Raw genomic sequence first — 25,976 nt, 5'->3', positions numbered from 1 at the left:
CCGCGTGGCTTTCAAAGGAAATGCCCCCCCCTCCTGCCACTGTCCCCCTGTCTCTTTGCGGTGAGGAGTCAGACCCCCTCCACACACTCCTTTGTGTCTCTGTAATAATCCTTTTATGTTGTACAGTTTGCTGTCTCAATGTGCTGGCAGCACAATGCAGGTTTTTAAAAGGTGCTTGTGCATATGCGTCCTCTCTTCTTGCATTTGCTGTCCATAACCTTGGCACATGAACGCTGCTGCACCAATAGTCAGTTAAGACTCAGACGGCTCGACATTAACATTAACATTTAAGTTCTGTTCCCATTCAGGCGCATGAAGGTTGAGTTTTGCATTGAATTTAGAGTTCATAAGTGTTCAGCCTGCCCATCAACATTTGAATCCAAGTGTGAATGGGAGGCATTTTCTTTGCCTCTTGCTCTGAATTCACTTGACTTTGGGAACAAGGATTCACTTTTGGTCATTTTTGTAGAGGGCCTGGAAACAGAATGGCAACATTTCCAACCAGCTGTTTGCCCCTTCTAAAAGACGCTGACGGAGTTAGCTTTATTTGACTATCCAGCAGTGAAAGGTTTCAGAAGGTTTTCTTTCCTTTGTTAATGTAGAAGAGTATCACAGAGAAAACTGTAAGATCAGGTCTTAATAAATATGTAGACTTAATTATCTATTTCTGTATTTTGAAATGTATCAACCTGCCCTTTAAAGCAAAGGTCTGTTGGGATACATCAAGACTTTAGGTCTATGAAGCTGCACTATTCCTAATTTTTATGAATGAAATATAACTGGATAAGACGGGAATGGTGTACTTCTAGTGAAAAACAAACAGACAACTCACTAAGCCCTTCCACCCTTACATGCTGTTGTTCTGCCGATGAAAATGTTCGTTCTAGCATGGCATGTATGCACTTCACAATGATAGCACTGGCATATTTACCTCTCAAAATAGTTTTTTAAATGGTGCGTCCTTGATTGCAGAGAGAGAAGAACAAGCTAACTTCCCATTTTTAAGCAGCAGCCATTGATTTTGATTTTTTAAACAGCCACTGTCACTTGCTGGTTTCAATAACCCTTGCTAGCTGGACCGGTTAGCTATGTAAGCTACTTTTTAATGTTAGTGTAGTAAGTAGCTAGCCAACTAGCTGACTAAGTGGCTACTTAGCTAGCTAATTAACTCCATGAGCTGGCTGAAAAGTCACTTTCCTTTTTAAAAGAAAAATGTCAGGGCTACATAAATGATGTCATGCTTAAAGACTGAGGCTGAAAGTCACTATCCTCCCCAGCTGATCCAGGTGGAAGATATTCAGTACATTAACATGTTAGAAACAGTCAGATTATTGTGTTAATCCGACTAAAACTGGACTTTTAAAATACATGTAAACATGTTAGACTGAAATCGCAATGAGACTAACACACCTAGAAAATGCTGTTGGGAGTTTATTTACTCTGTCATGTATACACCTCAACCAGACCTGAACTGGTCTGGGCGTTCTGCACATGCTCTATAGTCAAGTCAAGCCAAGTCAAGTCAAGTCAAGTCAATTTTATTTATGGAGCCCATTATCACAAAACATGGTTTGCCTCAGAGGGCTTTACAGTGTACGCCATCCCTCTGCCCTTACACCCTCACATCACCCAAGGAAAAACTCCCAAAAAACAACCCCTGTAAGGGGGGGAGAGGAAGAAACCTCAGGAGGAGCTGCAGAGGGTGATGAGGCATCCCTCTTCCAGGATGGACAAACGTGCAATAGATGTCGTAAATAACAAATGAAATACAATCATGGCAAAAAGGAAAGAGAAAGAGAGAGGGGAGGAGAGGGGGAGAAAGGGGAGAGAGGCACGGCAATAGTGGAAAAAGACGCATGTCATATTAAAATAATGATAGGTGTGAAATTATTATTAGATTATTAAAGAGCATTTAATAATTATTATTAAATGCCCCAGGTAGTGACAGTCCCACATGGCTATCACAGATGCGAGGCTAAGCTAAACTTCTCAGCATATTATAGAAAGTCCCCTGGCAGATTAAACCTATGTCAGCCTAACTATGGGCTGGTCCAGCCCTAATTATAAGCTTTATCAAAGAGGAAGGTTTTAAGTCTATCCTTAAAAGTGGAAACGGTGTCTGCCTCCCTGACCAAAACTGAAAGATGGTTCCGTAAGAGAGGAGCGTGGTAGCTGGAACCACAAGTAACCCTGCATTTTCAGAGCGCAGTGATCTTGAGGGTTGGTAAGGAACTATGAGCTGTGACAGATAGGATGGAGCCTGACCATTTAGAGCTTTGTAAGTAAGGAGGATTTTAAATTCGATCCTGGATTTCACAGGGAGCCAGTGCAACAAAGCTAAAACAGGAGAAATATTATCCCTTTTCTTGGTTCCCGTTAGAACAGGAGAGCGGAGTTCTGCACCAGTTGGAAAGACCTAAGAGATTTGTCGGGGCAACCGAATAATAGGGAATTACAGTAATCCAGCCTAGAGGTGACAAATGCATGTACTAATTTTTCAGCATCTGTTTGGGACAGAATATGTCTAATTTTTGCGATGTTACGCAAGTGAAAGAAAGCAGTCCTTGAAGTTTGTTTTATATGGGAGGCAAAAGACAAATCTTGATCAAATAAAACTCAGAGGTTCCTTACAGATGTGCTAGAGGCCAAGGTAATGCCATCTAGAGAAATTACAACCTTAGAAAAGGAGTTTCTGAGGTGTTTGGGGCCAAGAACAATAACTTCAGTTTTTTTCTGAATTCAACATCAGGAAATTATGACTCATCCAGGCTTTTACGTCCTTAAGACATGTTTGAAGTCTAGATAGCTGCTCAGTTTCATCTGGTTTCATAGATACATATAATTGCGTATCGTCAGCATAACAATGGAAATTTATAGTGTTTTTTAATTATGTTGCCCAGAGGAAGCATATATAAAGTAAAAAGGATTGGTCCAAGCACAGAACCCTGTGGCTTGGTTGAGAGTGGGCTTCTTTAGAAGAGGTTTAATCACAGCTACTTTAGAAGACTGTGGTACATAGCCTGTTAATGAAGACACATTGATTATATCTAATAAAGAATTGTCAAATAAGGGCAAAACTTCCTTAAGTAGCCTAGTTGAGATGCGGTCTAGCAGGCATGTTGATGGCTTAGAGGCAGAAATCAAAGTGTAGAGACGATGAAGGTCAATGGGGGAAAAACGGTCCAAATAAATTTCAGGCCTTGCTGCCATATCCAGGCTATCTGTGTCCGGGGTCAGGTCAGGTAGGGGCAAGAGTTGATGGATTTTATCTCGAATAGTTATAATTTTATCATTAAAGAAAATCATAAAGTGGTCACTGCTCAGGGCCAAAGGAATACAAGGCTCTGTGGAGCTGTGACTCTGAGTCAGTCTGGCTACAGTGTTGAAAAGAAACCTGGGATTGTTTTTAATTTCAACAATTCATGATGAGTAATAGTTTGCTCTGGCATGGCTGAGGGCCTTCTTATACACTTTAAGACTGTCCAGCCAGACTAAACAGGACTCCTCCAGATTGGTTGTACACAATTTTTTTTTCAAATTTTTGGAATGTTTGTTTCAATTTGTGGATCTGGCGGTTAAACTATGGAGCTAATTTTTTTTGTTTCATTATTTTCTTCTTGAAGGGTGCAACAGAGTCGAGAGCTGATTGCAGTGAGCCAGTAGCATTATCGATGAGACAGTCAATTTGAGAATGACTTACGAATCAGTTTCTTAAATTTAACCACTGCTGAATCAGATAGACATCTAGAATAGTAACTCTTGCTGAGAGGCTTGTAGTCGAGTAATAAAAAAAATGAAAGTTATTAAATAATGGTCTGACAGAGCAGGATTCTCTGGGAAGATCAGTAAATCTTCAATATCGATGCCGTATGCAAGGACTAGATCGAGGGTGTGATTGTAGCGGTGGGTGGCTTTATGTACACACTGACTGAAGCCAATTGAATCCAAGTGTGGAGAAAGCAGAACTGAGGCTATCACTATTAATATCCATGTGAATGTTAAAATCCAATACGATAATTACTTCTGATTTAAGCACTAAACTTGATATAAGCTTAGAGAATTCAGACAGAAATTCAGAGTATGGGCTGGGGGCGCAGTACACTATAACAAATAGAATTGGCTGTAGAGTTTTCCAGGATGGGTGAGAAAGACTAAGGAAAAGGTTTTCAAATGAACTATAGTTTAGCTTAGCTTTAAGCTCGAATCAAAAATAGCAGTAACTCCCCCTCCTCGGCAGGTGTCGCAGGCAACGTGACTATTTATATGACCAGGAGGAGTGGATTCATTCAGGCTAACGTACTTATCAGGACAAAGCCAGGTCTCAGTGAGGCATAATAAATCAATATGATTACCCAATATTAAATCAGTGACTAAAACAGCCTTTGTTGATAGGGATCTAATGTTTAAGAGTCCGCTTTTAATTCTTCTGTTATGATGCTGTTTGACAGGAGATGTATTAATTTTTGTGAGATTTTTTTGTACAACTCCCCTTTTGTTTATTTTAGATTGAAACAAATATAGTGGTCGGGGGACAGACACGGTTTTTATAACATTTACATTATGGGTGTGTGACTGTGCTAGAAGCTCAGAGAAGCGTGTAAGACTGCGACTCTGCCCCCTGGTCCCAACTCTGGGATGTCATGGCTTTGGGCCACTAATAAACTCGACCAGATTCCTAGAGAGGAGAGCAGCTCCATCCAAATTGCTCAGGATGCCATCCCTCCGGATAGGTCAATGTCCCTGCACTGGACTTTGACCTGGAAGTCGAACAGCTTAAATTTGTAGGTGAAAGCTGGCGAAAACAAAAGAAGAAGGGCAGCATACAAAACAAGGCAAAAATATACAGCAACAAAAGTTATCGATGTTGTCACCGTTCAACATGCAACCCATTTGTCACTTGATTGTTTGGTAGTTGACATATTAAGTCAACTAGAGGAAGGTCCAATAGCTGAAAGGCGGCGTATCTACACCTGCTGTAGTGCAACCGCACATACTTCCATCAATTAATGCATTCTCTAATCGAGCTATAACTGTAGCTCCACTTAACTGTGCATAGGAACTTTCTAAGTGCAATAATGGAGGGCACAGGGTAGAGGAAATCAGCTCTAGGACAGTACAATAAGGAAAAATGTAATGTTATCATTTGTCATTTTGAATTGTATGTTTGCCTTCAGGAAGAGAGAACGCTTTTACTAGGTATCATGATGCAGCTCTCCCACACGTTCACTTATTTGAGATGGCCTGCTGCGACATCAACATCACCTACCACATATTCATTGCCACACTCTTGGAGCGCAGAGCGTACTCTGAGCACAGAGGGAGGAGCTTAATGCCAAGCGCAGTGAAAGTGAAACTTAACTGTTCATTGCAGTAGTAGTCACAGCAGTGATGCGTGGGTAGACTCACAGCCTGCGGGTCACACAGGACGCCCCCAGTCCCAACCCCACCTCCACCAGCAGCAGGCAGCTGTTTTAAGAAGAAAAAAAAAGAAGCCCTGATAAACTCAGTGAACACTACCTGCTCAGCAGCAAACAGCAGACACAAACAGTAAGAGACTAACTGGTGAACAAAGTCAAATATTCAGCAGCTACAGAGACATCATCATCATCATCTTCTCAGGAGTTCATGCAGACTGCAACAGCTTAAAGGAGAGTCATTATTAGACTTAACTACATTAGATGAACACAAGCGTGACTCCAAATGAAATGAATGATGATGTTGCTCCTTCTGCAGGATTTGTAGCCTGACTGAAGTTTGCTAACATGTTTACCACAATAATTGTTTAAGGAGATCTTATATTTTCAGCTTGATCTGCTGCTCCTGTGCACCAAAATGAATAAATGCAGCCTTAAAGGGATAGTTCACATTTCTTGGTTCTATGAGGAACTTATCCATAGTCATTTTATACAACAGTTTTTTTTCCAACCAAGCAATTTGATTGGTCAAGAGGCAGTCCATGAGTGCTGATATAGGAGTACAACACTAATACATCCATGGTACATGGTGTCACTGGGACTGTTAACTTTAGCTCTGCATGTATCACAGCTGTTCAAAATCTCTTCATTAGTGAAAGAGGGATATGTTTTAAAAGTGGGATATGTTTATAGTTTTGCGTAAGCATAGGTTCAAACAGCTAGTTGGCGATGTTCACGTAGCTGTCAGTTGGTCAGGTTTAGGGAGGAGAGAAGAGAGAGAGGAATGCTTTCACTTTCTCTCCACATAACAGTGGTTTATCTGGTTTTAAATTATACATTGCTGTTCTCAGCCATTCGGCTTTGTTCTAAGCAGATTTCATTCACCTGTGATTATAGGATATGCATGCTGTTTTCCACTGACCTGCGTTCTTTACTCTCTCAAATGGTTTATTTATACCAAATGAATATTTATATATTTCCAATAGCCCACTGTACAATTCATTAAAGACAACGCCGATCTACAGCTCATGCATTGCTCATTGCTTTCATGGATGCCTTGATTTGGTTTGGTTCTGCTCTTGAGTGATTGGCTACAGAAATTTTGAATTTACTTGCTATGCAAAATAGGAAAAAGGGCTAATTTACAAGAAGAAAAACGCTTTTCGTATTTTCGCGGCATTAAAAGCGGCGTTTGATTGTTCGACGGCTTTAAAAACGGTGTTCTGGACGCTAGAATGCTGTTCTTTGCGGTTTTTTTTTGTTGTTGTTGTTTTTTGGGGTTTGGGGTTTGTTTTTTTTGGACAGAACGCGTTCGCAAAGTGACTATATTTGGCACTTTCGGCTTGCCATATAAACCAGCTGTCACAGATGTTACAAGGATGTGCAGTGAGGCAGGGACACACTCGTCTGACACTATCTGCAGCCCGAGCGACATTGACACACACCACACAAGGAATTTGAAGTGACGGAGATCACGGCATTGAGTGGACACACGCTGGATAAACGAACTGTCTGATCACACTAACTCATCTGAATCTCACAAAGTGTCTGTTAACAGACTCTGATTTTACCAAAAACACAGAGATACATGTTCATACGAAGCATCTGCTCTGTGCATAACATGAAGGCCGAGCTAACACAGATTAGCAAGCAGAGTTCAGGAAAACGTATATGTGTTGCTAGGCAACAGCTATCACGTCCAGCGGTTGCGGAATTATTTGTGTTGGTGGAGCCAAAAAAATAATATATTTAACAAACAAATCCTAATAAGTTGTTGCTTGTTACTATTAAGAAATGAAAGACGCTTGTAGAACTGTTGAATAAAAGCAATATTACACTTGAGGTTGTGTGTTGTGCTGTATATCATCACAGCTGTGATTATCTTCTGCACTAGACCGCAGGCCAAGTGCTTACTACCCAATCACAGCTGTGATGATATATGAGCACAACACCACTCCCTCTTATTGCTGCAGTATTACATACAGTAGATGTCAGTTGGCACGCCCCCAGTTTGGAGAAGCAGGCTGGAGTTCGACACTGAAAGCTAAGCAATGTGCTGCAGTGGAGGGATCAGCAGCAAAATGTACCTTAGTCACCTAAAAAGAAAAAAAAAAAAATCAAGAGCGATACAAAGGCTTTATTTTTCCTGTTGGAAATCACTGTCTGACATTCAAGTAAATTAGTGAAATAATCTCTCAGTTTGGTGTACACTTACACTGTTTTTTTTTAGGTGGCTAAAAAAGGTTTTGTTGCTGGCCCCTCCACAGCAGTAGATTGCTTAGCTTCCATGTCAGACTCCACAGCCTGTTTTTCCAAACTGGTGGCTTACTGACTGACATCAATTGTATGCCGTAAACTGTCTATGGATAAGTAGTCCATACAAACCCACTTAGACAAACTGAACTATCCTTTACACATCTTGTCAAACTTGATGATAGTCTAAAGAGATATATAATGTAGTTCAATGTTAACAACCTTATATCCTTTAGCTTATTCTTACAACTCTCGTGTTGCCCTCCCTCTCACCACCCTCTCCCCACCTTTAGGTGTCTGCTGCCCGAGAGGAGGTACCTGGCCGTAGAGGCTTCCCTGGATACATGTACACTGATCTGGCCACCATCTACGAACGTGCCGGCCGAGTAGAGGGCAGAAATGGCTCCATCACCCAGATCCCTATTCTCACCATGCCCAACGACGGTGAGAGCAGCAGCAATAAAGAAAGAAAAAGCTTTCTCTGCTTTTATTTGGACCAAAATGAAACCTTCAAACTGTCACTTGTAGATATGGAGTGATGTGATTGTGCAGATGATACTTTTTGCATTTTCTGCTCTCTAATGCTGTCTCCTAAATCTCTTAGAAAGTCATTGTTTGAATTACTGCTTTTCAAATAGACTGAGGAGACATTTTTGATGCCTGCAGTTACCATAGTAACATGTATGAAGAGCCTACTCCTATCTAGTTGAACAGGAGTCCCCCATTACAGCATCACAGGGAGGTGATTGTGTCGGCTTTTTACTAAACACTGCTGGTGTTCCCAAGGGCTCTCGGGCTCTTCATGTAGGCTAAAGGTCTTCAAAACGTGGAGCTAACAGAAATCTGCTCTATTTCTGTCCCATGTGTCACACTATTTTAATGCCTGCACATCAGCGAGTGATTTGAATTTGTAAATGTTCTTTATCTGAGTGTGAACCAAACTAAAGCAATGTATGCAGTGTTTACATGAACTGTACTGCATTATGGATCAAACACATGGTTATTTTAGGGATATGTTGCCAATAAATCAATTTTTGTGCTTCCAACAGATATCACCCATCCAATTCCTGATCTGACTGGATACATCACAGAGGGCCAGGTGTATGTGGACAGACAGCTGCACAACAGACAGGTATTCATCAGACCTTTAAAAAGCCACTTCCTTAAAAGAGCAGACTGGGGTAAAGAGCTGCTCCTCATTTTTGGGTTAGATGGTTCCAGGGTTAGCTGTTAATGAACATGCCACATGTTGTACTGCTTATATTTGTGTGCATTTGTATATATAGATTGCAGAGCAAGGGTCATGTGATTACAACTGTGGTAATCTAACCAGATGACAACAACAAATTGTGTGTATGAAAACGCAGACATCAAATGCAACCCCATCAATATGCTTGATAACTCTTCAAAAAGTATGAAACCCTGTCACACAGCAGCCGTGCACAGAAAGTAGGTGTGTAACACACACCAACGAATATCAGCCCACAAAGGTAATAAATGACAAATGTAATACAAATCTGCAGCTCTTGATGTAATAATTCCACAAACTTAATACATTTCGTTTACGTTTGTGGGAAATGTATTGTGTTTGTGGGATTATCATATTAAAGGCTGCAGATTTGTTTACATTTGTGGTTTATTACATTTTTGGGCTGTTACTATGTTAGTGGGTGTTACAAGGTGTTAATGCATTCAGCTAGTGAGGAAAGATTCATATCAGACAGCTGTCACACATTCACCTTGAGAGAGACAGACAGAGAGAAAGAGAGAGAGATGGATAGACACTGAACAAAATTTAAATGCAACACTTTTGTCTTTGCTCCCATTTTTTACACATGTAAGTTAAAGATCTAAGGTTTTTCATGCGCTCAGTAACAGTAACAAAGTATAATGTGGAGTTGCAGCAGCAGCAGCAGCTCTAGAGTCAGGTCAAACCCACCGGATGGATTTGAGCTGAGAGATGAGCTGGGACATATGAGTGCCGGTTGGCTGGAGGGAAGTTCACCACAGTTTTACACATACTGCCCACACTGTTATAATACAAAGCTGGTTGAAAATTGTAAAAGTATTCCTCCAATTCATCAGTATTTCTGACAAAGTGATTATGTCCCTTCTCCACAAAGGTTTGGACTGAAAAAAAACAGCTTTTGTCTTTACATTGTTTCAGTAACCTCTTCAGCTGCAATAAAATAGATTGTCTTTCACACTTTCACAAGTTCACACTTTGCATTATCTTTACATGTAATGAGAGAATCTCATCATGGTGTTTCAGATCTACCCCCCCATCAACGTGTTACCCTCTCTGTCCCGTCTGATGAAGTCAGCCATCGGTGAAGGGATGACCAGGAAGGACCACGCCGACGTTTCAAACCAGCTGGTAACACATCTTACCTGTTACACCTAAATAACATCCTGTCAGCTGACCTCATGTTTTCCCTCTGAATCCAAACTTAATCAGTAATTTAAAGCTCTAAGAAAATAAAGTGAAGGAATTAACTATGTACAGGCATTTGATGACAGTTTCTTTGAACAGTCTTCTGAAGTGTTATCATTGTTAAAATGAATGTGTCTCCATGTCCTCAGTATGCCTGTTATGCCATCGGTAAGGACGTCCAGGCCATGAAGGCCGTGGTGGGTGAGGAGGCGCTCACCTCTGATGACCTGCTCTATCTTGAGTTCCTACAGAAGTTTGAGAAGAACTTCATTGCTCAGGGTAAGCGGATGCTGAAGGAACCATTCACACATTTTTATATTTCCATGTGTTAGTTACACAGGTTCAGAGGGCGGCAAACACAGCTATTATCTTACATCTGCCTCTTCACAAAGGCAGCCAGTACTCATTTTCTGCGTATTAACCCTATGAAACCTGGATGGGCAACACTGCTCTTGTACTGCGTTCTGACGCTTTCAGTTTTTAAACTTTTGAACCCAGATTAAATTGTCTTTTCTTTGGAAAAGACAGGAAGGAAGGCAATGAGCTACTTGCCAAGAAATATTCCACAAATTATAGGAAATTAGTTGATTTAGATATGTATTTATTTTTTAAAAGCCAGCCAAAAATGTCCAAAAACTATTTGTAGAATTATCATAACTAACTATTTAAAAGTTATTCTACAGAAATGCTTTTATTATTTTTAAGCACTTTTTTTCTGTCTTTCCTTGTTTCTTTTCTTCTTGTTTCTTCTCAGCTTTTTTCTGTGTTTTTTTTGTCCTTTATAATTTTAAGGTAATTTTCTTGCTCTTTTTTTTTTTTTTTTTTGTTTTACAAATTTTTGGGCTATTTCCTCTTAAGTTTCTCATTGCCTTTTCCCCATGTTTCTGAAAAAAAAACAGCCACTTTACTCAGGTTTTGAAGGGTTAGCGGATTAATTGATAGACAGAGAATTAATCATGAGCTGTTTTTTATAACCAATAACTAATGTAAGGCTTTTAGCAGGAAAATATAGGACTATTTTTGCTTCATGCTTCTCAGATTTGCATTTTGCAGACATCACCTGGGGCTCCAGATGCAGTTTTCATTATTTCTGAATCCTTTCATAGGCTAAATGCAAACAGATTAATTTATAATGAAAATAGTTGTTAGTCGCAGCTTCAAGATATTGGTACCTATCAATTTTTACACACAAGCAAACTGACTCCATGATGTAGGCAGATGTGTTGAAGCGCCTGTGCTCTCTGCACATGCGGCAGTCACAACACAGAATTTCAAGCAGAAGTCTTGCTGTTTGACTTGGGCAGTGTGGGAGCAGGAAGAATCTGATTTAGTGATATTCACCGTATCAAATACAAACCTTTGTACAACAGATTGGTGTGTTCACTGCCATCACACAGTCAGCAGTGAAACTGTCATTGAAATGATCAGAGCAAACAGTTCAGCTCTGAACCAATTAAAAGAAAAGGATGATTGTTGACTCTGACTGCAGTACACATTATACACTTCTATATATACATTATGCTACCTGCTGTTTATTACTGTTCAATGTTAATCCACAGCAGCCTTTACATTTTGAATGATCTCATAGAAATTAGAAAGGAATACATGTAAAGTGGTTGTGTGAAATAATGATGGAACTAACCAACAGTAGGCACAGTGCTTCAGGTTATTGAGTGTTTTTGCTCATCTATAACAGACATTATATTGCTTTGAAAAATGGTGGCATTCACATTGTATGTGGTGTTTACATTTGTCCTTGGAAAATATTGATCTGCGTAGGTTCCTCCTTTGTTGCTGAAGAATAGCTGAGCGTGTCTTTGTATGGAAAGTCACTAAACACAGCTCAGTGTTGAAATGCTTTAATAATCTTGGTAGATATTGCACATATACCGCTGTGTTTCCTCTTTTGAACACTGATGAATTCCACAGGAGAATAGTCATCATAACAAGATGGATATGGAGAGAGAAATGTCTTCAGCCTTTTCCCTCCAACTCACAACAACAGTATTCGAACAGCACAGTCAGTGCACAGGCGTCTGTTAGAGACAAACTGGGTCGACAGCAGGGACAAGCTGGATGTTACAACTAGCCTTTGGCAGTCTGTAATATTTCATACTCATACCATAATATCAACAAATATTAGAAAAATAGATACCTCGTTGGCTGCTGCTCTACATAAAACATTTGTTTTGATCAAGTTTAATAGAAGCCACTAAGAAGCATTTTTACATCTTTCATCAAGGTGTGTGTGTGTGTGTGTGTGTGTGTGTCTGTGTGTTAAAGCTACAGGCGGTAACTCTTATTGAAATAACTTTGTGTCATATTTGCTGAGACTGTCATTGTATTCAGAAAGAGGTACATGAGACAGATGGTTGCAAAAAATCCTTTCCCTCTTCTCCCTACTGCCTCTAATGGCATTCGCTAGAATCTACCACTGCTCACCGAAAACAACCAATCAGAGCTGAGGAATTCTCAAACACAGCTGTCAATCATGTCAGTCGCTGCTCGTGAACTGCTGTCAAACTTTCAAACGAAGCAGCTCTGATCAAATCTGAATCACGATTCTGTGACTGCATAGCCTGTTTCTTTCTCCACATGTTGTGAGAGACAGATTTTAATGTACCGTTTAATTGTAAATAGTGTGTGTTTAATGTAGATAGTGGTTTGCTTCTATACTAATGCTCTAAATATTGTATAGAGAACCTTTAATATTTTAACTGATGAAAAAAAATTGGATAATGTTGAATGTGTTTCTTTTTATTTATTTAACCTTTATTTAACCAGTTTGGTCCCATTGAGATTAAGAATCTTTTTCAAGGAAGACCTGGCTAAGACAGTCAGCAGTAAAAAACACAAAGTTGCAGACATAGACACAAAATGAGACAAATCACAATACAAAAACACTAAAATAAGCATTAAAAGAGAACCATCTATCAGTACAACCAGGCAGGCTAAAGATAATGACATTCTATAGAATCTGGTTCTAACTCTTTCATTTTAGATTTAAAGCTCCTTGAGTTTCAAGTCATTTTGCAACAAATTCCAGGCTGAGGGTGCAGAATACCCCAAATCCCTTTTCCCAATTTCTGTCCCAATTGGGACCGAGGAGCATGAAGAGGTCCTGAGAACGCAGTAAGTACTGTCCGGTACTTTTAATTTTATCAAAGTGTAGTCCAATTATTTTTCTTGAAAAAAAAAAGATTTTCTGGTGTTTCCCTTTGCACATCATAAATATGGATTACTTATGAACATCAGTTGTGTTATTCGTGTGTTAAACTGACTCATCTGATGTCATTTCGAGTAACAATATCAGTCAGACAGGATAATGCAGATTTTTTTCTTTTTATGGAGTTGAGAAAACAGTAACTGCATGAAGTACTGTAAAAGATTTTCATACATTTTGCAGCTTAAATTACATCACAGCTTTGAAATATGGGTAAGAACCTTCAACTGTCGGGGGTCACATTTAAAGCGAACACATTAAAAAAGATAAAATGATCGTGCAAGTTTTTTTCAAGCTCTTGATAAAAGTTACTGTCTCAATTTATGTATTTACTAAAGTATCATTGATTTAAAAAGTTTTAATATGACAATATTTAGAGAATTCATTGATGTTATCCCGTGTAACATTTTTTCCAGTCTTGTCATATTATTCTCAAGTGAAACTTAAAATATATTATTTAAAAATCTGATTTTATAAAAGGCAAACCCCCCTTTCATACTGCAGTTGCAGCCTTTTTCGACTATTTGGTCAACTTGGAAACCTTATTCAACACAAGGCCATTTTGGGCCTCAAACACTTTCAAAAACAACAAAGCTGCTGCTTACTGCTGAGCTACAGTTCACAGCTCGCACCAACAGCTGACGCTACTCCATTGCGAGTGTTTTGCAGGCTATCAAAACATCCTGGTGCAGATTATTTACTGGAGTTCACTGTCAGGTGGTGCTCTTATCTCTTACTGTACACACAGCATTCGAAAAAAATTGCACACATGGCTGTTATTAGTCATTTTTAGCCTTTTGGCCTCCCCTCTTATTCTGAATGTCCCATAGTCCACCTGTGATATGAAACCAAGATTGCATCATAGTTCTTAGATCTTTTTTTTTTAGCTCATCATTGTCTCCTTTTCAACGAAATTAATGCTGATGGGAAATTAGTAACTTGTACACATGGCAGCTTTCAAATGACTCGGACATGGGAATTAAGACAAACTTAAAGAACAACAAACTTACAAACTCTTATAATTGCCTTCTGTAGGCAGGTTCCAATTAAATTTGTGCAAAACTTATAAACAAAACAATATTTATGAAATGTTGAACAACTGTGTGATGTTCTGTGACTTCTCTGGTGATAACATTACAAGAAGCATGGTGATGGATGTTCAAAACATTCTTTCATCCTCTTATTTTTTTCTATTTTTTTTTATTTTCCGTAACCGCTCGTCCTCATAAGGGTTGGGGGTGACAGACAACCTTTCATGCTCACAGTCACCAATCAACCTGACCTGCAAGTCATGTGGGACATGTGGGAGGAAGCCGGAGACTTCAGAGAGAACCCAGCTCAGACACAGGAAGAACACATAAACTCCACACAGAAGCGGACCAAACCCATTTCCAACCCGGGATCAAACAGGGACCCTCTTGCTGTGAGGCAACAGTGCTAACTACAATGCCACCGTGCCGCCCTCATGTTGTTCAAAACATTAGCAGCTTTATTTCTATTGCAGCCATCACACTAGCCGTCATTATTTCCAATCCAAGGCCATGTAGGCATGTTACAGAGCCATAATGGAAAGACAAGCTCCTTATATGTAGGAGCGGCCACATAAGAGGGATTTTTGGGAGGTGATAGTTCACAATTTCAAAAATTCTGGATAATCCGCTCAACTTTTGAAGAGTTATGTAGCCCCTCCTTGTAGCTCCAGTTCTAGTTCTGTGTGTGCTTCTTGTAAAACATAACCTTAAAATAATATATTTGTCATAATTAAATCATGTGATGTCAGTGCTGTGTACAGAGTGGTAAGAAAATCACTTATGGCAATTTTAACACTAAGTTTCTCACCAACTCTCCTTCCTTCTGTTCCTTTCCAAGGTCATGTTTAGCTTGATGTCTAAAACACTGGAGACATGTGACTTGATGTTGGATTATAACCAGCAGCATGGTGTCCCCTTGTGTCTCCCTCAGGCCCATACGACAATAGGACGGTGTATGAAACCCTGGACATTGGCTGGCAGCTGCTGCGAATCTTCCCCAAAGAGATGCTCAAGAGGATTCCTCAAAGCACCTTGGCTGAGTTTTACCCCAGAGAGTCTGCCGCCCGTCACTGAGGCACACCTAGGATGCCCTGCTTCTATCCCTAACCACCTATCCCTTTCTACCCACCATCCTCCTCTCCTTTTACTCCTCTTCTTTATCTCCTCCTACATCCCAGTAGACTGCTGTCGTGGAGCCTTCTCCCACCCCAACCCTCATCCCCCTCTCTTTGTTTTTATCACCTCCTGTTGACCTCTTTCTCAATCAAGTCACCCCAGCACCTCCTCCCAGTTCCCCTCTGAACCAGAACAGGGCAATGATCTCCTGTAGATGTACTGTAGTGTATTTGTGTCCAGAAGTTGTGTATGGAAAGTGTCTGTGGTTTAACGTCTACCCCTTGATTGCAAAAGAGTGAACATATCGTTAAATTATAGATGAGTCCTTATTTATTGGGGTGTGTAACTGCCGGATGCCCCTCCTCTTTGTCTTTTTTTTTTTTTTTTTTTTTTAAAAAACGATGTAATATCCACCTCCCACTAAAAACAAGAGGTGTCCAACTGAAGACAGCAGAGACGGAGGTTTAACCCTTTAAAGCCTGAGCAAACACCCTTGATTTCCTTCAAAACACGGCAAGAATTTACGAGCCACAAGAAAAATGCATTACCTTAAATTTAGCAAAAAAAGAAATAACATAATATATGAATAAAAGTCTATAGTAATAATAATAATAAAAAATAGGGAAAAAGTCCAGAAAACTTTATAATTAAATTAATATAGTTATATGGACATTTCCCCTTTCTGTTATTATTATTATTATTATTATTATTATTATTATTATTATTATTATTATTATTATTATTATTAATTTCCAATAATTTCCTCATCTTTTTTTTCACGGTCATTTTCTTGTTACCTTTTTCCTTATTTCTTGCAATTCTTGGAACACCTTCTGCTAAGTTGCCTTTTTAGCCATGTTTTTAAAAGAAATCAAACCAGTTTGTTCAGGTTTTAAAGGTTGAAACGTATGTGAAAGGCCTCTGCAGCATAAGAAAACTGATGTCGTCCGGGTTCTCGGGTTAAAATTCAAGCAGAGTCCCTGGGCAGCCCTGCAGTCAGGATCAGTTCAGGGGAAACTCATTTGGTCGGTTTTTTATTGAGATTGTCAGATGTTGATTCAACTTGATTGTCCTCTGAAAGAGTGGCACACAGAACAACACGACTACACAGCCTCACAAAGTGAACAGAGTAAACATTGGTATTTACCTGAGAGTGATTTTATATCTGATTACTTCTATTATAGCCCTGCGTGCTGTTTCATAACGGCAACCTGCTGTCATTTTTTAGAGTTGGCTCTGACTCAGATTTGCTCATGTCACCATCGTCAGCATGCTGAGGACAGCGTCCCTCATGTTCATGTTTACTGTATGTTTCCTGTAGTATGTTGACTCTTTCTTCCCTCCTCAGGACCCTCTTGCTTCCTTGACCTACTCTGGAAAGAATACAGTGGATGTTTACATTCTTTGTGTTGGTTTTTGTTTTTATTTGATTTGTGTTGCAAGAGATGAATATATAAGATTCTACGAAACATTCCCATCTGTCTGCAGAAACTAATTCTTTGTTATGCAACAATAATGGTTTTTGTGATGTAATGTGTCCATAAATAAATTCTGTCATATGAGTGTGCTGTGTCGTCTCTGTCCAACACCTTCATATACGTCAGCAACAAGTATCAGTCTTAAAGGGATAAGTCAGGCTTTTTAAAGTGGGGTTGGATGGATTACTTATCCACAGTCAGCATGTTACATACTGTAGATGTCAGTCAGGGTGTCCTCAGTTTGAATAAACCGGCTGGAGATTAACACTGAAGCAATGCAATGTACTGCGGGGTACCAAGGGCTCAGCAGCATGTATATTAGCCACCTAAAAAAAAAATCTGTATCAGTTAAAGTGTGCGCTATAGTGAGAGTATGTCTAAGGCTTTACTTTTTGGTGAGTCAGCCCATTTCGAAGTTGCACATAAACACAAACAAAGTAATAGAGGCAGTGATAGGCCAGCAGCTCCTGTGTTAGTGATGTTAAACCAGTCAGTATGTTTGCATTGTGGAAAGGTCAAATTATTGTGTTAGTCCGACTGAAATTAGACTAAGTCAAATTTCTCACAGTCAGACTAACACACCTAGATAATGCAGTTGGGGGTGTATTTACTCTTTCTTGTATTTGCCTTAGTCAGACATAAGATGGCCTAGATGTTCTGCACATGCTCCATGGTCCCTGCACTGGGCTTTGACCCAGAAGTCAAACAGCGTTCATTAGAGGAAAGTGCACATTGAGATGTATAGTCCCATTTAGAGCACTGATCATCTGGATTTGTTCATCTTGAAAAGTTTATATCTGAATCTGAGTGATCTAATCTAATGTTGCTTAAAAAAACTGGTACAATAGTAAAATAGATAATCTGATCACAGCAAAATATGGGATTTCAAAATATGGGATTTCTGGATAAGGAAACCATCCTTATCCAGATTGTTATTATAATTATTACTATTATTTACAATTTGGCCCTGGTGATGAACAATGGAATTACAGAGGAGGTGCTCTCTGTTGCCACTAGGCTTACTTCTTTGTATATTTGCTATATGAGTGAAATAGTTTGTTCTGGTCACAGCAATATCTTTATATGGAACTTCATTTAACATTTTTTTTAAATAGATAACGTAGCACATTGACATCTATTCTTCATTAAAAGTCAGCAAAATGTAATTTAAAGAAATATAATTTGCTTGATCAACTGCCAATTTTCATATGATACCAAAAACCGTCTTCAGTTTTACGCTGTACATTTTATCTGTACTTTTCTTTTTTTTTATTTAGCAAGACAGCAAAAAACAAAACATCAATGTAAAACAGTAATGAAAAAAAGTAATGTGTAAAAGTAACACAAAAATTAATGAACAAACAACCATACAAACATGCAAGGCCAATGGTTAATAACAAAGCTCAACACAAATACAAACTGAAAATAGTGTTGTAAGATTAAATAATAGTAGTAATACATTTAAACTTGTGAGGTAGACAGTGTTCTTATGTAGGACTCTGCTTCCTTTTTGAAGGGATGAAAAGAGGTTTCTTTTTTAGCACCTCACAAGATCAGCTTCCAATTCGCTCCTTTAATTGGAAAATCCAAAAAATATATCTTTCAAGCAAAGCACAAAATCATTATAAATTTAACCAAAAATGAAACGACAGTGTTGCCATGCTGTGTGCTTGTCATTCGCACGCGACGGAATCTACCTTGCAGGTGTGTCGCGAGAAAGCACTTCCTGTTGAACTTTGAAGCTTTTCTCGCCATGGCTGCAGAGGAGCTGGAGAAAATTCATGTCATTGCAAACCTGTCACACCAAGGTAAGTTTGCTCCCAATCCGCAGTGTCACATGCACTCAAATGCAAGCACACACGCACACCTGCAGCAAAACTCGCTGCTGTCAACTGCTGTGAGAGGAGAGACTGAGGCGCTGAGGGAGCAGCTGCAGGTGAAGCGACAGAAAGTGCTCGATACTCGGTGGTAAAACACACCTGCTGCAGCACTTTGCTTTGGATGAATGTTTAAAGGTAATGTTACTTTAATAAACACAAAGCAGTTTTGTTGTTGTTTTTACCAAACTTAGAAATCATTTCTTTAACTTGTTTGATGTCAACTTATTTCAGATGAATTTTTCCTTTCATGGCTTTCCTCCAAAACTTCAAGCATGTTTGTTGACATGACCAAAGTCCATGTACAGGAGGACGTGGCTCTCACTCCGTCCTATAATCAGGGCTGGCTTCAACTGCTAGTGGGCCGAAGGGCAAAAATGACTTGCCAGTCCCCCCTAAACCCACCTTTGTTCTCCTGTGTAAACAGTATTTCTGTTGTTATATATTAATGGCCTATGGTTTGCTGTGAGGTACTTTGATGAAACACAAAGGACCTTATTTAAACTATCATTTATTATTATTATTTTAAACTAAAAACTGTAGTTACAGAGGGACAGGGGAAACAGAAATAAACTATGTTTCTGAAATAATCAGCAAAGTTCAGCTGCTTCTCATGTGTAAATGTTCACAGTGTCTCTCTTTATGTGGAGTCTGACAGCAGCTCTGCATCTCTGCTTTGCTCTCCGCTGTGCTCACATTTTACACAATGTCAGTTATATTTTCCTCTTTAATGATATAATATTTCTCCCAGCCACAACCCATTCACACATCCCTGTGTGTATCTAGCAGAGTGAACCATGCCTCTGTAGGCACATCTTACTATCTAAATAAAGTTCTCTTTAAATGTCAGGAAAATACTGCACCACTCTGACTTTTGAGCAGGTTATTGTTGGTCAATGGCATGATCACTTTTTGCTGCCTCACAATAGCAACATGCCATCAATGGGCCTGACCTCACCTCATTTTAAGACATACCCACTAATGGGTGAAAAGATGGCTAAAGTACATTTACTACTCACTCACGTCCATGTTAATTTTTGAGGACACACAGCCGGTGCTCCAAACCGACGCAGGGGAGGCATGGCAGCCATCATGCCTACATCAGCAAGTTTAACTTCAGCCCTACACAACAAGGGCGCTGGCCATGAAAATGACACATCAGTCTGAAACTAGTGATGACAGCAGCGCTGTGCTGTGCTGTGCGCTGCTTTGTGCTGGGAGTAACATTGGTCACAAATGAATTGAATTTGAGCAGGATAGTGGTTCAGTGGATAGAACCTGTCAGCCAGCTGGGCCCCTGTGTGGAGTTTGCATGTTAGAAGGTGGAAGGTAGATTTTTAAGTCATTTTTAAAGAAAGTTCAAAAAATGAAATGACATTTGTCCTTGATCCTTGTCCTTGATGTTCACTCCGTGTCAGCAAGGGTTTTCTCAGGGTTCTTCCTCCAGCATCCAAAGACATGCAGCTCATGTTATTGGTGACTCTAAATGGGCGATAGGTGTGAATAGTTTCTGTGGCTGTGCTCCAATAGTCCTTTTTGTTTAGGACAGTTCCTCACTGAATGAAATGACCTGAAAGTATCTGAGCTGTTGCCATGATCAGAGCTGTTTGAATTCTTCTAATAAGAAGAAAGGAGCTTCAGTGCTTCCTTTATAATACACTGGAGCAGCTTTTACCAGAGGAAAGGAGACACTTCTGTCCCGCAGTTCCTTGCGAGTGCAACGTTTAAAGTGATTTACTACATCGACCATCTTTGGGGATTCATTTATTTTGTCACACTCTGTCATCCGAAATTGTCCGACTGTTCCTTTATGCAGCCCCTGATTCTGAGCTGACCTTGTGTCAGAAAATATCCTCCTGACTCAGCTTCCTGTTCTGTCCTGAGTGTCTCGGGAGCAAGCAGAGGCAGGATTTGGTTACTGATTAACACGTGTTGTTCCATGAGAGAAGAACTTACCTCTGTACACACGGCTGCTCTAACTGCATCATGAATGTTGAATAGCAGCCCCTCTCAATCTGTGTGTGTTTGTGTTGGAGGATTCTTCAGCATGAAGCAGGTCACATCTGCTGTTACAAACTGGACTGTTACAGTAGTGTCCAATGTCCTCCTTCTGCTTCCTCTTCTTTTTCTTCTACTTCAGAAATCTGCCTTTTCCTGCATTAGAAATAAATAGAAAATCAATGCAAAACTTCTTCAACAGATGTTGTGAGCTAATTGTCCTGATAGTGGCGCTACAGGGACTGTCTAAAGCAGTTATACTCAACTTGTTTTGTTTGGGCGCGACTATGCAAAATAACAGGAGGCCAAGGGCCAGTCACAGCAGCACCATGTTTCTAGGATTTTAGGACCTTTGTAGGATTTTAGGATGTTTCTAGGATGGTGGCATCTAGTGGTGAATTGCAGATTGCAACCATCTAAAACTTCTCCCAGCTGGAATTCCTTCAGTTTTGATTATTGAGGACATTTTTATTGGGAGCTGAATTATTCACAGAAGTCTCTTCCTCTCCAAAACAAACACACCAGGAGATTAAAACAGCTATGAACACCGGATAAAGCAGTGTCACTTTACAACTCATGGCATCGTGGGGTTGGGCTGCTTGCGCACAACATGCACACTCCTTTTCTTTCATAAGTTAATGTGTGCTCACCTTTTTCTGATCCAGATGTTCTAGGGGTTCTTATCAGGACCTGAATTATCTGTAGAGGTCTCATTCTTTCCAAACAAACAGACCCAGTGATTTAAACTGATCAAAAACCGCAGTTTCAGCTTAAAAATCCATATATTTCTGATGCACTTTGGCATGTTGCTGTGGGCAGCTAGTCCAATACACTTTTTTCTCTGATAACTGAAGATCCAGACATTAAGGACGTTTTTACTGTGAGCTGAATTATCCACAGAGGCTTTGTCCTCTGGAAAACAAACAGATCTGGTGAGTTAAACAGCTAGGGCTGCTTGATTATGCCAAAAATGATTATCACGATTATTTAACCATTATTTAACAATTATTTAACATAATTACTTACTGGCCTTTAGAACGTCTGGCAGTTATTGAACAATAACTCTGGTGTTTTTTTTTACACATGATGTCCTTTACCTTTAAATACAAGTGAACTGAAAAACAATGAAACCTTTGTGGTGCAGCCATGACTGTGTAACACATCTTACACATTACTTTAATTTGTTCACATTCACATAATAATAAAACCTAACCCAACTAATATATTTTAACAATACATAACAGTTACTGTATCAATAACAGCAAAATACATTTTGAATTGGTATCAATGATTGTTTCACTAACTCCAGACAGACATTTCTCCATTATCTGTTTAGAAGCAGCTGGGAGTGTCACGACAATGAGAAAAGCATTTCCACCTTCACAGTCCACCGGGTGCCTGGTCAATTTCCAGTGGGAAGCTAACCTAACTTGCTAACTTCTGGGCTAACTTCTGTCACTTAAAACAGCAGCTGGCTGGTTTCACATCATACTCTCTGTTTCTCTCACTGTCACCATCACAGGCACATACACATCTGCTCTCACTCATCGCCCAGCCCTTAGAAACACAGAGGGAAGCACAGAGTTACAAACAGTGTAACTCTGGAGATGCTCATTGCAGTTGGGCTTTTAACTGTGGTGGTCAACGTGAAAATGTGAATGGGCATATCTGGAGCCAGTGTTTGGCTTAACCGTTCTGGGCTACTGTAGAAACATGCTGATCTCCATAAACTAGGTCCCGCTCCATGTATAGATCTTAGACTGTATATAACGATGGACGACATGACAGCTCCCCCAAAGTAAGGTTATTCAATCTTGATCGCCCTCTGGTGTCTGACTGCAGTACAGTTCCAAAGACCCGCCCCTCCATGTTAGTGAATGGTCATAGGCTGAACTAAAAAGTCAAAGTACATGCCAAATACATTTTTCCCAAACAAGGTAGTTCTTGTCACCCTGATGTTTGTTCAAGTGTTTGTTTTCATGATAAGTTTGGTTTTAATTAGTTATTAAATTATACAAAAGGGGGCTTTTCCGCCATGATTGACAGCTGTGACTGCCAATCCGTGCAATCACATTCAATGGAGCTGCTCACTATCGTTCGGACAGGTGTTTGGGCAGGAACTCCCCCACTGCAGATATCATTACTGCGCAGATGCAGGGCTCCCAATGACATCACCCTTGCAAGATGGCAACGCTCATATCCATGGTATTTTAACCTCACTTCAGCATAGAGCATAGCAGGGGTAAGTGGGGGCGTGTCGTCCATCTTTATATACAGTCTATGGTGTAGATATAAATGGCTTATTCTAAGGTAACGTAAACACAATGACTTTTATTATCAGGTGATGATACACTAAAGAAAACATACCTATTATATTATATTCCACTTTTGCCTATATATCTATCTATTTATATCTATATATCTATACATCTATAGAGAGAGAGAGAGAGAGAGAGAGAGAGAGATACATAGATATAGAGATAGATATATAGATATATAGATATATAGATATACAGTACATAAACTTCCCTTCTCACCCTGTGCCCTTTGGGTGATTTCTTTCTTCAAGCTCGGGTCCTCTACCAGAGTCCTGGGAGCTTGAGGGTTCTGCGCAGTATCTTAGCCGTTCCTATGAATTGCACACTTCTTGGACTGAGATCTCAGATGTTGTTCCTGGTATCTGCTTGAGCCACTGTCCTAGTTTGGGGGTTACTGCCCCGAGTGCTCCAGCAACCACTGGTACCACCACGGCCTTTGCCTTCCACGCTTTCTCTAGCTCCTCTTTCAGCCCTTGGTATTTTTCGAGCTTCTCGTGTTCCTTCCTCCTGATGTTGCTAACTCTCACGATTACTACATCTATCACTACTGCCTTATTCTGCTGGTTATCGATCACTACAATGTCTGGTTGGTTAGCCATCACCAGTTTGTCAGTCTGGATCTGGGAGTTCCACAGGAATTTGGCCCTGTCATTCTCCACCACCTTTGGAGGAGTCTTCCATTTGGAGCTTGGTATTTTGGAGCTTGTAGTCCATACTCAGCACAGATGTTCCTGTACACGATGCCAGCCACTTGGTTATGGCGTTCCATGTATGCTGTGCCCGCCAGCATCTTATACCATGCTTATGTGTGCTGGACTGTCTAAGGGGAATCTTTACTAAGCCTGCACCCGGGGTCCTGCCTGGTGTGGTAGACCCTGTGCTCTTTTGCTCTTGTGCTGATCATAGTTCCCATTTGCCTTCCAAGGTACTTGTAACTGTCCTGTGCATCCACTATGTTGCCCTCAAGTTCAACCTCTTCAGCTTTAACCATCTGGTGTCTGCACTTATCCAGCCTGAATGACATCTTGATGTTGCTGCTGTAGATCCTGTTGATGGAATTGTGGACAACCCTTGAGGCCAACTAAAGCCCATTACCCAAGTGGCCATCAAATGTGGCATATACCAAGGTGATACTCTGTCCCTGCTGCTGTTCTGCATATGCCTGAACCCCCTCAGCCAGATCAACAAGAGTGGCTATGGATACCAGTTCCAAAGTGGAGCAACCATCAGCCACCTCCTCTACATGTGTATATATATATATATATATATATATATATGTATATATGTGTGTGTGTGTGTGTGTGTGTGTGTGTGTGTGTGTGTGTGTGTGTGTGTGTGTGTGTGACACACTGGTCCTTTAAAAAGATATCAGACCTTATAGAGACATTACATGGACTGAAGAACAGTACTGTAAAGCAATGCAGACAATAGAAATTGGTAAAGCCTTAAACATTTTTCTTTCACGTTGTTTAAATGATACCTCTTTGTATATAGCTTTGTTTGTTTCCCTTTTTGAAAACAAAAAAAGTTAGGTTAACAATCTTTGTTTAGGATAATTGTAGGAAATGAACCTAGTACAAATAAGTAAATAAATATAGAAAGAAATTAGCCAATCCACATAAACTTTTACTGGTCCCTAGCCCTTTGTAACTCTGCTTTATCTCTGTAAGGTTCTGTCATACTCTGTAAAAAAAACTTAACAAAAAAAACATTTTTCTTCCTAAAACAATTGCATTATAGATAAACAAGTATTTCTATTCTAATGTTGAATGTTGTTTATCCAGATTATATCTTCATACAACTTAATGATTACCTCAAGCATATACTGTACGATTTTATCCCATTTTTGATACGCTTTTTGAGCTGCACGGCTCATTTTAGAGTCAGGCTGAATATCAGCTTTGTCGGGCGATGTTTGCTGAGCAGTGTACAGGGGGGAAGCGAGGACCAATCATCTGCTTTCGAATGGCCGTCAGATGAATTTGAAAATCTCAAAGGTTTGCACAGATTATCAAGACAGCACGCTTCTGCTTGTTAGCAGTGTTGCAAATACCTGACAATAAGCTTTCAAACTTATCTTTATTGACAATTCTCGACAGCCAGGCCAATCCGCAGGGACCGTTGGGCCTTTTATTTACATACAGTGTGAGGTTTCAGGTCATGGCTTGACGATTGGACAATGTAAGTACATTAATCGTGGGCTTTAGCTTTACATTGCATCCTATTTTCTCGTACAGTATGAGTTAGAATTAACAACATTTCTAAAATTGTACCGTGTATGCTCAGCTTTACTATGCAGTTACATCCAAGGCAAATATTCAGACAGCCATAGTGTTACTATCTTCCACATGCCCTGCTCTAACAGTCAGGTGACACAGGACACAAGATGCACCAGTCACTGAATGACACGTCCTCACATGCTGGAGAAGTCCCCACTTGTTGACTCATTTGAAAGTGGCTGATTTGAGTTCTGTTCTCTTGACTGACACTTGCTTTGTTGTGATTTATGAACATGGCTTACTGGCATCCTTTGCTCCCCACAGCCATGCAGGAGTATGAAGGCCTGCAGCAGAGGCATGAGATAGCAGCCATGGAGGTAAGTGCTGATATCACTCAGGGTCAGACACATAGATGATGTATGTCTGATGGTATATAGTATATAACATATAGTAGCAGTAACAGTGTTAGTGACAGTTCATGTACTGAGGGATCATTGCACAGTTATAGTTAAAGTAGTCAATGGCCCTGCAGTAGTGGTATCTGCATAGCTGAAGCAGCAGAGGCAGCAAAAGCACAAATATTAAAACAATAGTGTCTCGCTAGTGCCTGTGACA

General features: G+C 40.0%; 2 protein-coding genes and 1 pseudogene across 4 annotated transcripts in view; 2 read left to right on the top strand and 1 right to left on the bottom strand.

The window, feature by feature from the left end:
* The window catches only part of atp6v1ba (ATPase, H+ transporting, lysosomal, V1 subunit B, member a), a 57,948-nt gene extending 40,914 nt beyond the window's left edge, over nt 1-17,034 (top strand). The window contains exons 10-14 of the mRNA XM_042501954.2: nt 7,961-8,111; nt 8,717-8,799; nt 9,940-10,044; nt 10,251-10,380; nt 15,287-17,034. Coding sequence (XP_042357888.1) covers nt 7,961-8,111; nt 8,717-8,799; nt 9,940-10,044; nt 10,251-10,380; nt 15,287-15,429 — 612 coding nt within the window. The 3' untranslated portion in view covers nt 15,430-17,034. The remainder of the gene's footprint in view (nt 1-7,960; nt 8,112-8,716; nt 8,800-9,939; nt 10,045-10,250; nt 10,381-15,286) is intronic.
* A 1,314-nt stretch (nt 17,035-18,348) lies between these two features.
* Nucleotides 18,349-25,976, top strand: part of shtn1 (shootin 1) — a 65,585-nt gene continuing 57,957 nt past the window's right edge. The window contains exons 1-2 of one of the 3 annotated variants that reach the window (XM_088087035.1): nt 18,349-18,757; nt 25,686-25,738. In XM_088087035.1, coding sequence (XP_087943161.1) covers nt 18,703-18,757; nt 25,686-25,738 — 108 coding nt within the window. In that variant the 5' untranslated portion in view covers nt 18,349-18,702. Of the gene's footprint in view, nt 18,758-18,824; nt 18,965-25,685; nt 25,739-25,976 lie in introns of those variants that run through there. The other 2 variants (XM_042502657.2, XM_042502656.2) reach the window with 2 other exon arrangements.
* Nucleotides 23,404-24,166, bottom strand: LOC148187757 (uncharacterized; annotated as a pseudogene).

This window comes from Plectropomus leopardus, chromosome 13, assembly GCF_026936395.1.
Source record: "Plectropomus leopardus strain MGB_pleo_1.0 chromosome 13, ASM2693639v1, whole genome shotgun sequence".
Classification (NCBI taxonomy): Eukaryota; Metazoa; Chordata; class Actinopteri; order Perciformes; family Serranidae; genus Plectropomus; species Plectropomus leopardus.
Note: the sequence above shows the minus strand (reverse complement) of the source record. Positions and strands in the feature narration are given on the sequence as shown.